Genomic DNA, 15,672 nt, shown 5'->3' with positions numbered 1-15,672 from the left:
ATCCTGAAGGGTTGATGAAGAGCCTCCTGTCACTGGCATCCTTTAAAGATTGATCCCATTTAGGGAAATGGAAATTTTCTGAGTGCAATAAGCTACTGGGTCTTCACTGAGAATGGCGTTTGAGTATTCATTAGTTCTTGTGAAGTTGCAAGTGATAGTGATTTTGGAGATCCAATTCTAGCAATAAACTTCTAACAAGAATGAAAAATACAGTTTTCCTTTTCCATTATTCATTTGCCCCTGAGTCAGACCAATGACAGTGCTCCTGTATCAGATAAGAAATATCAAAGATTGGGAAAGTGTTTTCTCTTCTCTTTTTACTCTCTTTAAATGCTTATTACATTTCTAAAGCTGATTAGCAAATCAGGCAAAAATATTTTGAATATCCACCTAAACTATTTTTTGGCAATGCAGCAAATACACTAGAATTAAAATCAGTCTTCATTATAATGCCTTCTTTCTCTTGAAAATATTGTCAGATAATTTTTGTTAAAAATTTTGTAACATACAAAATCTCTTACAGGTATTTTTCAGTAGTGTCAATAGATCAGAAATCCAAGTCTGACAGGCTACAAGTGTTAACTATTTTTGATGACAGCAACTCTAACCTTTGAATGGTTTATTGTCAAAACCACTCAATTCAGTTACTCAGGGGTATCAAGTAAGTTGTCTTTCTAGGTGAACTCAGATACCTTGTTTCTTAGGATTCCTGAACAAGGAATGACTCTGTTATATGTTGTTCTGATGTATATATTGATAGATTATTTAATCCAAGATAAAGGATAGAATAGTGAAGAACTATTTTTTTCTTTTTTCTTTTTTTCCCAAATAGATCATTGTTCAATGCCCCAACCAGCTGGCTTAATTTCTACATGCAGTTTTTTCTTTTTTTGGAAAGCTGATTCTACTCAGTATATATAGTTCAGAGAAAAAAACAGAGACAGTAAGTTACGTAAAAATAAATATGTAAATCTAAAGGGGGAGAAAATGAAGCACTGCTGTACAAATCCAAACACTGGGAATCAAAGCAGGGGAGTGGAGGAGAGAAGGGATAAGCAGATGGAATAGAATTCCACTGTTGTTTTTGGATTGGGGTAATTAGAGGAAGGATTCTAAAGAGGGAAAAGCGATAAAATAAGGGCTGAGGTAGGTGCAGGAACACAAGATATGTCAAAGACGATAAAATGGAGAGAGAAAAAATGTATGATAAAACTGGTGATCAGTGCTTAAGTAACGGTGTGGTAGTCCTAATAAACTGGCTTTTAAAATTGTTTTTTAGTTAGTTTCATAATGGATGCATTTTTAGAAAAAATGGCCTTGGAAACTACTGAAGTAGTGAATTGGTGATAGTCACAATCTGCTCCTACTGAGCAGTCTTTGGAGAGCTAAATTTCTTAAACTTCCCAAGTGAATAAAGGGTTACTTGCTTGCCGGTGTCAACTTGTAGAGTGTAAGGGGTAGGAAGAGTTTATGAGCACAATAATTTAATTGTCCCTAATTAATTACCATTGACTCAACTAAATTAATTGTTCGATCATAGGTATGACATCAAAGTTTCATTTCCCAATGAGAACAGTAGTAAAGTGTTTTGGCGGATTGAGCAGCTGTAAGAATTGCTGACATGACTACATGAAGAGCATAGTTTGTGGCAGAATAATGCTTCCTTCCTCCCCTTCCCTCCTCAAGATAAACAAGTACTAAGCCCTGAAACCTGTGAATATGTTATGTGATATGGCAAGAAGGATTTGGCAGATGTGATTAAATTAAGGACCTTCATATAGAGATTATGTGGGTGGGCCAATCAAATCATGTGGGTCCTTAAAAAGTGGAAAACCTTCCCAGTTTTAATTAGAGGTAGATGTGGCTATGGAAGAAAGGCATAGAAAGATGTAACGTTGCCAGCTTTGGAGATGAAGGAAGGGAACATGAGCCAATCAATGTGGGCAGACTTTGGGAGATGGAAAAGGTGAGGCAACAGATTCTCCCCTAGAGCCTCTGGAAAGGAACACAGCCCTGCCAATACCTGGAACTTAACCCAGTGACACCCATGTGGGACCCTGGCCTCCAGAATTGTTAAGTGATAAATCTGGGTTGTTTTAAGCCACTAAGTTGTTGGTACTTTGTTACAGGAACAAAAGGAAACAAACACATAGCTATTTTAGTAATTGGTATATTACTGGTATACTGGTATATTGCTATATATACATATATATATTTATTTATTTTTGGCTGCATTGGCTCTTCGTTGCTGCGCATGGGCTTTCTCTAGTTGCAGCGAGCAGGGGCTACTCTTCGTTGCAGTGTGCGGGCTTCTCACTGCGGTGGCTTCTCTTGTCGTGGAGCACGGGCTCTAGGCATGCGGGCTTCAGTAGTTGCGGCACATGGGCTCAGTAGCTGTGGCTCGCGGGCTCTAAAGCACAGGCTCAGTAGTTGTGGCACATGGGCTTAGTTGCTCCGTGGCATGTGGGATCTTCCCGGACCAGGGATCGAACCCGTGTCCCCTGCATCGGCAGGCGGATTCTTAACCACTGTGCCACCAGGGAGGGAAGTCCCAGTAATTGGTATAATTAATAATTATAACTATTATTATGTATAATCATTCTAATCATTAATATGAAAATGAAAACACCTAATTTTTAAGGTAAAATTCCAATATGTACCAAATGAGTAATTTTAATACTTTAAAAATTTTAGTCCACTTTGAAGTTTAATAAAACCAGTTGACTATGTTTGTGTTGTCTATAAATAGTCCATAAATTATGTGAAGTAGATCTCGTAATTTATTTTATATTTACATTGTGATTTTAAGAGCTATTTAGTATCTGAGGCTACAGTTCCATATGCATAAATGGCCTATAAAAGTTAAGAATAAAAAGTGTTTTAGCTATTAATTAATGTCTCCCAGAGACTAAGACAATATACCAGAATTTACTTCATTTTAAAAAAATTTGTGTGCTTAGGGCTTCGCTGGTGGTGCAGTGGTTGAGAGTCCACCTGCCGATGCAGGGGACACGGGTCGTGCCCCGGTCCGGGAGGATCCCACATGCCGTGGAGCGGCTGGGCCTGTGAGCCATGGCCGCTGAGCCTGCGCGTCCGGAGCCTGTGCTCAGCAACGGGAGAGGCCACAACAGTGAGAGGCCCGCATACCGCCAAAAAAAAAAAAAAATTTGTTTGCTTAAAAAAATATTAGGAATACCTGTATAATGCATAGTAAAACATCATAGGGACTGTAAAATCTGAATGTATACAGAGAGAAAAAGTTAAATTATCTGAATTATGGAAAATTTCTGTACTTTAATTGAGCTAGCACCAAAAGTATCCGTCATTTTGTCACCCTAATTCAATCAAAACTGCTAAACTGATGACAGTTACCAGAACTGAGGCAAAGTGCCTAGAAAGAAGACATTAGTGCATAGGAAGGTGAACTTGTTAACTCAAATCTTCAAGTAAAATCTGCCTTGGCCAAATCATTGCAATTACTTAAGTCCAAGGCATTTCAAGAAGTGATTGATACTTTTGTTCCAAACTTATAATTAAATCCAAGGCCGAGCTTCAGATATGACCCATCAAACTATAATAGACTCTGTCTTGGATCTAATTTGCTATAAACTAGAGTAGGAAGGATTTGATATGGACACCACAGTACTGTGTTAGGGGGCAACTGGGGAGTAGTGTGTGTGGGAAAGCTCAGCTTTTGGAGCAGGTGGAGCTGCATCTTGTATCCTGGGACTGGCCCTTGCTGGTTGAAAGATCTTAGGTAACTTAATCTTAGACTGTGAACTTCATTTTCTTCATATGAAGTGATGGTACTTATAATCATTGTTTTATAGGATTTTTTAATGAAAATTAAATGATAATAAATATAAAACACAAAACAATGTATGTACTCAGTAAGTGTTACCCCTCTTGGGAGTAGCTAAGTACCCCCAAATATATCATTATAAAATAATTACATCTCTTATGTAATTATTATAAGCCATCAGCACAGAAATATGAAAGAAGACCCATTTATATTTTGACTTATTTCCAAGAATTATGGAATGTTTGAAAAAAATCAATCCAAAAAAGGAAATAGCCCAGTAAAATTTTCTCCTTTGTTCTTCACTTCCTTTATAAAAAACATGTTTCGTTATTCATCAATGTACCCCTTGAAATCCTTATCACGGCACTTAGAGTAGCTGTTCATAATTTTCTGAACTGAACTGAATATCTCTAGCATCTAAATCTGTACTGAGAGTTTTCCTCTTGTAATCTGCTGCTCATCTAGTGTGTAAAACTTGTCATTGCCTGTTGAGCCTTAGTACCATCTATGATTGTCCTGCTCTTTATCCTGCTTGGGAAGGATTCATCACATCGCACCTTTAAAAATGTAATTAGTCACCAAATATTGTTTATATATTCATGTGGTGTTCAGAAACATTATTTTGTCTCCTTTAAATAATTTAAAACTCATTCTTTTAGAATGTCATTGTGTAACAGATGACTCCTTGATATTAATAGTAATAGAGACACATTGCATCTCACAATGTAACAAATTTAATAAAATTTATTAAATGTAAGTAGATTATGGATACAAAATAGTTTTTCCCTTTGCTAAACTATTTTCTTATTTCCCCATGTTAAATTATTGCCGAAAACTATTTCCAGAAAATTATTTCCTTAATGTAATTGTCTTTATAGCTGCTAGCACACTATGGCTATTTAATTTTGATAATAATATTGAGAATGATGTATTTTCCTGTATATTGTAAATCACATTATCTAACATTTAGAAATAAGTATTCTACCAAACTGAAAGAAAGAGAAACATTTCATATACATTCATTAAGAACAGTCCCAAACTGCCTAACTTTTTGACAATTATAAAACAATATAGGGCCCAGAGGGATTCGGACACATTTTACTACCACAAACATTCAGGTGACTTCTAGGGAGCCCTATTTTTCCTAGTATGAGCAACAATGGTTATACATGAAGGAACTATCAACTAAGCATTGTAAATTCAACAGAACTATCTTTCAAAGACAAGGGTGAATAAAAACATTTACATTCCATAAAATCTGAGAGTTTACCACAAATAGACTCTCACTAAAGGGACATCTAAAGGATATGCTCCAGGAAGAATGGGATTCATCCACTCAACAAATATATAAGGAGCCAGACACACTTTTAGATGCTGGGGATACCTCAGTGAACAAACAGATGAGAAAATCTTGTCCTCATGGTGTTTACATTTTAGTAGCCAAAGTCACAAACCAACAAAAATAGGTAATTACATAGAGTCTGTCCAGTAGTGTGCTATTAAACCTTTAACAACTGGCTCTTTGAAAAGAAAAAAGCCTGAATTTGTAGAATTTGCCAGTTTCTTTGGTAATACTACCCCCATGCCAAAATTCCAAACTACTGGCCATGTTATTGAAGCTGGGAAGAGATGTACACAGTTGATCTGGTGAGCGTGTGCCAATTTCAGCACACTATTGATGATCGTAAGTGCTAGGGAAAGAAATTAGCAGGAAAAGATGGGAAGACTTGGGGTGTTGCAATTTTAAAGAGAACGGTCAGAGAAGACGTCACTGATAAGGTGACATTTGAGTAAAGACCTGAAGGAAGTGAGGAAGAGAGCCGTGCACCAATTTGGGGGAAAAACATTTTAGGCAGAAAGAACAGCAAGTACAAAACCCTGAAGCAGGAGCTGGAACAGCAAGGAGGCTAGGGAGGTTAGAGTGAAGAAGAGGGGAGCAGGGCATGTGATCAAGGAGTTAAGGAGAGGGTATAAAAGACTAAGAATTTGGGCTTTTAATGTGGGTGAGACTGGAAGTCACTGGAGGGTTCTGAGAAGAAGAAGGACATGATCTGAACTATACGTCAATGACATCACTCTGGCTTACCTGTTGAAAAGGAGTAGGCCAATCTAATTAAACCATGATGGTAGTAAAAACAATAATGTCTAATAAACAGCCATAACATAGTTAATATCCAAAACAAGAAAGGCTCATCAGGGGGGTGGGGGTGGAAGGGATTGGGGGTTTGGGATTAGTAGATGCAAACTATTATATATAGGATGGATAAACAACGAGGTCCTACTGTATAGCACAGGGAACTATATTCAATATCCCATAATAAACCATAATGGAAAAGAATATGAAAAAGAATATATATATATATAAATATATATAAACTGAATCCCTTTCCTGTACTTCAAAAATTAACACAATATTGCAAATCAACTATACTTCAATAAAAAAAATTTAAAAAAAAAGAATGGCTCATCAGCCAAAGGAGAGTGGACATGATTGGAGACAAAGTACTTTGTACTTTTTGACTGAGGTGTGAGAATATTAATATTACCACTTTCTTATTAGCACATATGTTTAAATTTCTGGAGAAACCACTAGTTTGATATATATAAAAATATATATATATAAATATATAATATATATATATATATAAAATATATATATTTCAAACCAGGAATGGGTAGAAAAAAGAAGGAAACTGACAATTAAAGCAATAAAGGACAGAGAGAAGGAAAAGAAGATACAGAACAAGTGGGACAAATATAAAGCACAAAATAAGGTAGCTGAAATTAATCCATACACATTGATAATCATATTAAGTGTACGTAGACCGATCTTGTTAATTAAAAGACAAATATTGACACAGTAGATAAAAAGCAAAAGTCATAGAAAGTTGTTCTCAAAACTAATTTATAATGTAAAGACAGATGATAGAGCAAATATAAAAATGAGATAAAGTATAATTTTTAAATAGTAACCCCCAAAAGGCCGGTGTAGCTCTACTAGTATTAAGATAGCCATAGAATAATAAAATATTAAATTAATATATAAATATATACACACACACACTTAAGTAACATAGCTTCAAAATATGTAAGGGAACAACTGACAGAAAAACAACGAAATATTTACAATCCACTATTAGAGTTGGAGAATTAAACATACCATCTTTGGTAACGTCAAGTAGTACACTCTATTCCTTCCCCTCCATGCAAAAAAAGATCAAAACAGGAAGAATACAGAAGCTCTGAACCACACAGTTAACAAAGTTGAGCTAATAGATATACCTTGACTGTACAATATATGTTCTTATAAGAATATTGTATCCAGTCATAAAGTGATTCTAGCAAATGGAAAGTATTGGTATCAAATAGACACATGCTTCCAGAGCACAATGCAATTAAAGTGGATATTAGCAAATAAAAAATAAGAAACATCACAGAGAATGGAAAGGAATTAGAGAAATATGAGTTTGGGGGAAAAAAAGATTGGTGCTACGTACAGGCCTTAACATCCATCAGTAGTGAGCTATCTGGAGAAATGTTTCCTTTCTATTTTCACTTATGACAGAATAACTGGTTGCAGTTGCCTTTTCCCTGCAAACGTTTGGTGTGTCAGTTTCTTTTTCAATGACTTTACGAAACCTCTGGCTTGACCTTAGCTGGGGCAAGGAAGGTTCTTGTGAGAGGGTGAGGTCAGGCAGCACGAAGCTCCCCTTCACTGAAGCTTCCATTTTAGCCTCAGGGGGGTCAGCTCCCCCTGTATGACAGAGAAGTCAGCCAAGTCTGTCTTCTGAGCCTGATACCACTTACTTCTCAGAGCTTTACGGCTTCCTACTTCTATTTTCAGCACTTTCTTTTCCCTAGGCGCTCTGGGACCTTTAGTTAGCAGGGAAAATAATGATAAAGTCACGCATAAAGAACTGTCCTCTCCTGTGAGGCCACTTACAAAATGTAGATTTAAGGGGTAATCAACAAACAGCCAAACTAAGGAATAGTGACGTATAAGGGAGCAGTGGGAAAGGTTAGGGTGGTGAGAACGGGAATGGTTGCTAAGTCCCTCCAGTCGTACTCAGGCCCTTGTTTAGTGTGCTCTGATACAGCTGGGCTGGTTCTTGATTTTCTCACGGATGTTAGAAAGTTTGTCAATGTTAGAAAGAGCGCGTGTGCCTATTATAGAAGGAGAAGGAGGGAGAAACACAGGCATGAGAGTGATATGCAGCTCTTTTATTTGTTGAGAGTATACCTGCAGAGAGTTCAGTAAAACCCTTAAGACCACTTTTATCAGAGCCTCCTCCCTGTTCCACTTCCTATCTGTCTTAGGGCTGAAATGTTATACGAAACGGTCTAAGTCTAAAGGTATGATGCATCTGAGGCCGAGTGAATTCATTCTTCTAAGAGAGAATTTGAATTGTTAGTATTCATTTGGTCATGCTGTGCTTTCATGTATAACTTTAAAATGCTTTAATGGGAGAAGTATCTCTTTATATACCCACTTTCCCTCTCCAAAAAGCCTTTCTCCAAAAACCACTAGTCTCAGGAAGTTTGAGGACAGGTGTTAGAACACTAGGAACTTGAATTTTCTAACATCACAAAACTAGTCCATGGTAAATTTGAGACAAGTCTTGTCCACTTAGTTCAATACACACACACACACACACACACACACACACACACACACACACGCCCTTCCTGACTTCAATTTTACTGAACGTAGTATAATATTTGTCTACACTATGTTCTTTGGTTCTTTAAGGGCTATGGCTTGTGGCTTGTAAGTTCTTCAACTAATGAAGATAACACCTTAGGTCCCTTATTTATCTTCTCCCTCTTGAAGAGTCATTATTTTGTGACATGTCACAGTTTCTTCTGTAGCTTTGAGGCTCTTTGAAACGTGCTCATATTATTCAGTAGCAAGGCAGGTAAAAACTGATATTGCATTACTAATTCTAATCTTCCGATTAAATAAGGAAATGCAGTGTTTTTGTCCCACATAAGGAAAAAAGGCACGTTTGCAGTGATTAGCATCACAGTTAAAATTTACGTGGTATGCAACCATCCTTCTAATTTTGCAAGAAACATTCTACGTCACCTTCAATTTCCTCACATTCTTTTCAATTTTCCTAATACATCAAATAGGGTACGTATACTTGTTTTTTTTAGTGGTAATAATTAAATAAAAGAGCTTTATGAAAATATTTCTATTAATTATGTACTATTAATCACCACATCCATGACCTTTTCTTAGACCACCTGCTCTTGGATCTTTCTTTCTAGGAAAAAATCCTTCCCTTACCCTAGTTAGTTAGGGAGACCTATCATTCCAGTTTGCCTGGGACGCTGAATTTTAGCATTGAATGCCCTCAGTGTAAGCAAAGCAGGATAGTTGGTCCCTCTAACTCTAGCCCACCCTCCAGCTAATTTCTCTTCTCTCTTTTATATCAAAATTTCTCCACTGAGTACTCCACACTCTCCTTCTTCATATCTTAACCCTCTAATTTACTCCTGAACGTACTTCAGCTGTGCCTCTGCCTCGATCATTCCATTACCCTGGATCTTGTAAGAGTCCCCAGTGACTTTTATCTTTTGCCAAAGGAGACTTGCCATTTCTTACCTCGGTGGACCCTGCTATTAGATTTTATACTGCTGATCACACCCTCACTGAAGCTCTCTACTCCCAAGGCTTGTATAGCATCACAGCTTTCTGGTCTCCGACTATTCTGACTCTTATTCACAGGATTTTCTCTCTCCACTTGTTTTCTGAAAGATGATTTTCCTCAAGATTCTACACTTGATCTTCTTCTCTTGTCACTCTATAAACCCTTTCCCTGGCTGATCTCACATACTTTCTTGCTGAAAGTGAACCATCCCCTAATTAGAATGATAACTTCAAAAACTACACTTGCTACCCAGACTTCTTGGGAGCCAACTACCTGTTAAACATCTATACCTGTATGTCCCAGATGCACTTCAATAAAACTGAAAATTTTCATATGACCTCTAATGACCTTCATTATGATCTTCTTGCTCTCTCCTCTTTCTTTGTTGTTGGAATAATCAACTATTATTCAACTACACTAAATATTTTTTAACTTTAAAAAAATTTTATGGAAGTATAGTTGATTGACAATGTTGTGTTAATTTCTGCTGTACAGCAAAGTGATTCAGTTATACATATATATATATATATATTCTTTTTCATTATGGTTTACCCCAGGATACTGAATATAGTTCCCCTAGCTATACAGTAGGACCTTGTTGTTCATCCATTCTATATATAATAGTTTGCACCTGCTAATCCCAAACTCCCAATCCTTCCCTCCCCCTTGGCAACCACAAGTCTGTTCTCTATGTCTGTGAGTCTGTTTCTGTTTCATAGATATGTTCATTTGTGTCATATTTTAGATTCCACATATAAGTGGTATCATATGGTATTTGTCTTTCTCTTTCTGACTTACTTCACTTAGTATGATAATCTCTAGATCCATCCATGTTGCTGCAAATGGCATTATTTCATTCTTTTTAATGACTAATATTCCACTGTATATACGTACCACATCTTTATCCATTCATCTGTTGATGGACATTTAAGTTGTTTCCATGTCTTGGCTGTTGTAAATAGTGCTGCTATGAACATAGGGGTGCATGTATCTTTTTGAATTTTAGTTTTGTCTGCGTATATGCCCGGGAGTGGGACTGCTGAATCACATGGGAACTCTATTCAACTACGCTAAAAATCTTAATGTCATCCTTGATTATATTCTCTTTCATCTCCATTGATCCAATTACTAAGTTTTCAACTTTACCTTCGATATTGTTCTTATATTGGTCATTCCTTCTCCATTCTTATTCTCATTTCCTAGTTTCAAGAAACCTTCTTTTGTCTGAATATCATCTCTACAGCCTCCTAAATCATTATATCACTATAGCTTTGCCTTCCAAATCTGTTCTACTTAATAGGACTTAACAGTTCTGGTAAACAGCACACAGTATGGTGTTTCACACAGCATTACTTACATAAAACCACACAGGCACTTTTCCTATTGTACTCACCACATTGCAAGCTATCTACCTATTTATCACTCCCACTCCACCCCTACCAAGACAGTGGTACACTCATTAAGGGGGAGCCATGCTTTATTTATCTTTGTATCCCTAGTGCCTACCTCCACGGTTGGCGTGTGATATGGCCGTTCCAAGTATTAAGCAGGAAGATGCTCAGCACAGTCTTCACCTATGTGCTTTCTGAGCTTCTCTAACTTTACTCTCCCGACCCTCTCTTCTAAAGGGATAAGACCATGGTGTACGTTTCTATTTACATATCACCAAAACTACTTCACATGTAGGACATGCTTAATAACTAGTTACAGAATGAATCAATGAAGGAATGAATGAATGGGTGAATGACTATGTTTAGAGACACAATCACAGATACAATTTAGAAGTAGTTCAAAAACCCAAATAATTCAAAACATACTTTCTTTTAAGCCTTTAGGTTGGTTAGAAAATATATTCCCATCTAAATGTGAGCAATTCATAAAATATTTTACACATGTTAAATTCTTATTGAATTTATTCAGTAAGGTTTTAATTTTTTTTTTTTTTTTGCGGTACGTGGACCTCTCACTGTTGTGGCCTCTCCCGTTGCGGAGCACAGGCTCCGGACGCGCGGGCTCAGCGGCCATGGCTCACGGGCCCAGCCGCCCCTCGGCATGTGGGATCTTCCCGGACCGGGGCACGAACCCGTGTGCCCTGTATTGGCAGGCGGACTCTCAACCACTGCGCCACCAGGGAAGCCCCTAGGTTTTAATTTTTTATACCACTTAAAAATGGCTTAACCTTAAGAGCACTAAAGGCATTTTGTATTTTGTTTAATTTTAGAGGATATAGTAGAGTTTGCATAAAAAACTCGGAGACTTATCTAGTATATTTTTAATGATATAACAACATATTTTGACAGTTTTAAAGACTTATATTTTAGAAATAAAGCCTTAAAATTTTTTTTATCATAATATTTTGAAATGGAAAAATTAGAAAGGGAATTATATATTGTTTGTAATTTTCAAGGATATAATAAATTTTTTTTTTCATAATAAATGTTTAAACTACCAGCTTGGTTTAATTTAGCTACATTTTCAAAGACTATTTCAAAAGACTAATGAAAACTTAAGCACAACTTCATTAATTAATTTATACTGACTTAAAAGGAAGAGTCTAAAATATTGCCAAGAATATGAAAGGTGTTTTTTTCTTTTCAGTCTTCACACTCTCTTATGGTAACATTTAATAGTCCTTCTGGTATTCTTAGCTCATTTAAGTAGTGTGATGAACATTACTATTACTTGCCAGATGCTTAGTGTCTGGAGAAAAGAATGCAGTTTCAAGACTTTTTTTCCATCTGATTCAGTACTTTATATTTTACCAAAAGGTCAAAGCTATATAGAATAAAAATTATGTATCAAAGTCTCTCCTTTCACTTTTCGTGAAATCAATATGTAGTATAACAGAGGTAGAATCCAGTGGCATTTCGAATGGGAAATTAAGATCAATGTAGATCATTTTAATTTTAAATTCCATTAATATTAAACAGCCAGTTGTTTATGTAATATAATCCCTTCACAATGATAACCAACTATCTTCACATAATTGTTTTCTATCTAAGGGCAGCAGTTTTACATAATAAGAAATCTAATCCAATATAAATGTAGCATGATAGGTTTCATATATGAACCAGAATTGTTCAATGAATTTTGAAAATTAATGTAAATTCTTATGTGTGTATGTGAATAGGTATGCTTGTGTATTCATAGCTTTCCATATTTAGTAGTGCTAATTTTCAGAGTTTCAAAAAAGTAACAAGAGAAAATGAGTCACACATTTGACATCCAGAAACATCTGAACTTGCTACTTATGAGATCTTTAATTCTTGAAAATTTGTGGGAGTATTTATTTTCATTAAAATAAATTCACCTGGATTTCATAGCTAAATGGACTCATGTCTGAGATTAGTAATAGTTTACTGAGGTAGATAGTTTCTGGAAAGTAATTAAACAAAGTGGTTTCTACTCTGTAGTTTTAAATACACACGGAAATGCATTTCAGGATTCTGCCACACTCAATCCTTTAGTACAATCTTCATTTTCTTCTTGATTCAGAGAAAAATGTATTATCTACTTAGTTGTTCTAGGGCTGAGATATAGCCCCATATCTCAACAATAGCTGAGGGTAGCCAACTCATCCCAGTTTGCCTAAGAATTTCCAAATAAAATAAAAATCCTATGTCCCAGGAAATCCCTTAGCCCTAGACAAACCTACTGAGAGACGAACCAAACTTTGAGATAAAGAGCCTTACCTTAACATCATTGGTGTTCATTCTTGTTCCTTCCTTTCCCACAAAAATATCATCAATATCCACGAGAATGTACCTGTCCAAGGACAATGTAAGCCTCTTCCCTGACAAGAAGGAAACAGCATCTATGAAGATGAGCTTATGCAACCAAAAGTTCAAGTTGCTGCCAAAAAGAACTCTGTGAATTCCATCATGGAGCCCCAGGTCGTGTATGACAGTGGCATAAAAAGCACCTTTAGGGATGGGAGGAGAAAGGTTTTCTGGGGTCTTTACTTTGGCAAATATTACTGGTTGGTAGGCTGAGTGATTAATCTGGAAAATGGTCCAGTCAGTTCCAGGTAAAGAACCTTTTTCAAGCTTAGAAGGTTTGGTCACATGAAGCAATGGAGAATGAGGATTAATACAACAATCTTTTACTGCAAGGTTTCCATATACAGAAAAAGGGAAACCTTTCAACTGAAAACTCTGTAGGCTCTTCTCGCTAGTTTTGTGGAATCCAATGACACCCACACCATATTCAACACAGTATTTATCTAAAAGGCTTCGATTCCAAGAGTCCATATTTATATACTTTAAAATATTCTCATAAATAATGAGAATGTATTTGCCTTTAGTTTTTTCTATAAGTGCTGGGAGATCCCCTTTTCCAGGAGCAATTTCAATGTGATACTGGAATCTGCTAGATTCTAGAATCATAACGATGTCTTGACCGAGCGATGAGTACTGGCTCTCCACAAACACCAGGACTGTGGGTTCTGTCCTTGAGGCATCAGAAAGCTTCCTTGTCTTCACTTCCATCAGCCTGTATGGTAGGTGCTGGAAGTCCCCACAGTCTACTTCTGAAGCCATCTCAGACAGTTCATTTTCCTGTTTGTAGCCACTGTACAGGTAGTAAGCAGAAATAATAATGCTCACCATACAGAATGTGGCAAGCAGAATCACCGTCCTTTGAAAGTGTCTGTGCAGCTTCATGATAAAACTCATGTTGTATATACTTCCCTCAGACTGTTCCAATAGAGGCACCATAAAAAAATAAAAGAAGAAAAGAAAAGATGATGTTTCAGACACTTTTCCAGCCTCAATCAATAGTTTATGTCACCATTGCAGCACATTTGTGTCACTTGATCAGGACTCACAGAAAATATAATCTGAAAAGTAGAATAAAATGGAATAGAATATCAAACATTCAGTCTGCAGCATTAAAATGAGCAAGTTTTTATCCTTGTGACTGGCACAAGTGGCAACCTGTGAGGCACATGAACTGGTGTTTGGTAAGTAAGAAAACCTCTTTCCTTCTCCCAGATCTGAATGAGGACATGGAAGGGGCACAAAGAGGGAAAGGCCTCCACTGAACAGAGGTCTCTATCCCTAGTATAGAAAAGATGTTGGACTAACAAGGAATTGCCTCTTACTCCTTGAGCTTTGCATCAAATTCTGTAGATCATATAGACCTAAGATCACAGAGAGGTCACCTGAGCCATACACTGCCATATCATGTAATACAGGCTCAAACTATTTTTTTTTAACTGCATACACTGAAAATTCATAAAAGTTTGGATATATTTCATTAAATGCTACTATTACGACAACAGTTTCTGCTTTTCAGAAAAAGTTCAGTAATTATGTAAAAAAACTACCATAAAAGTGTTTTTAAAAAACATAATGAAAACAACTGCAACTTCATGAAACACTTTGTTATGCTATAATTTCAAATCCTTTTCAAGTTTCAGAAACCTTTGAAAAATTTAGTAACTTTTGAAAAATAATAAGAAAGAAACATGGGTGCTTTTTAGATTAGAAGTTATTAGAGTCTTACGGTCCTGGCACTTTTCATGGAAATATCATGGAATATAAAAAAATTTAAGAAAGGTATTATTATTGTCCATAAGGCAGGCTGAAAGCTAGCTGAAGACAGCTGAAAGCGCTAGTGGAGAACATCGTAGTTGACGTTCTTCACAAGATTAGGGTTTATTACACTTCTGTCTCATATTGTCACTTTGGTCCTGGTACCTTCTAAGTAAAATGATAAGGTTAGAATAAATGATCACCAAGAATATTCTGGCACTAAAATTCTGTGATAGTCACCTCTGAAATAAGCAATGAGCAATATTTTGAATAATATATATTTATCTTTATGAAGAATATAATATTCTGGAATGTAACTGCAGGATATTTATAGGATAAATATCTTATTTAAATTATATATTGTGCTTTATTCATTCAAATATTTAGGGAATCTATATCATTCATTCAAATATTTATGGGATAATTATCTTTCTATTTAAAATATAAATGTTCAGCAGAGTGAATGTCTTTAAAGGAGACAAAATTATAAGGTAGAGACAGTGACTAGAATGCAAACAATAACGTATGGGTTGTTGATTAGAGACAAATGACTGGCACAGGATGAGAGAAGACAGATACCATGGCAAGTGGGGGAGTCTGCAATGTGTCAGGGGTTGGATTCGGGCAGAGCCTTGAAGGATGAGGGTAAAATGAATAGGCATCTGAGACGGAGGTAATTTTA

At 36.3% G+C, this 15,672-nt stretch overlaps 1 protein-coding gene across 1 annotated transcript in view; it reads right to left on the bottom strand.

The window, feature by feature from the left end:
• LOC113619047 (bifunctional heparan sulfate N-deacetylase/N-sulfotransferase 3) overlaps window positions 1-14,348 on the bottom strand; it is a 142,591-nt gene extending 128,243 nt beyond the window's left edge. The window contains exon 1 of the mRNA XM_027103598.1: window positions 13,149-14,348. Within this exon, the coding sequence (XP_026959399.1) occupies window positions 13,149-14,171 (1,023 nt within the window). The 5' untranslated portion in view covers window positions 14,172-14,348. The remainder of the gene's footprint in view (window positions 1-13,148) is intronic.
• Window positions 14,349-15,672: the final 1,324 nt, after the last annotated feature.

The sequence above is a fragment of the Aethalodelphis obliquidens genome, unplaced genomic scaffold (assembly GCF_003676395.1).
Source record: "Aethalodelphis obliquidens isolate GAN/ISIS:26980383/991018 unplaced genomic scaffold, ASM367639v1 scaffold6, whole genome shotgun sequence".
NCBI classification, from domain to species: Eukaryota; Metazoa; Chordata; class Mammalia; order Artiodactyla; family Delphinidae; genus Aethalodelphis; species Aethalodelphis obliquidens.
Note: the sequence above shows the minus strand (reverse complement) of the source record. Positions and strands in the feature narration are given on the sequence as shown.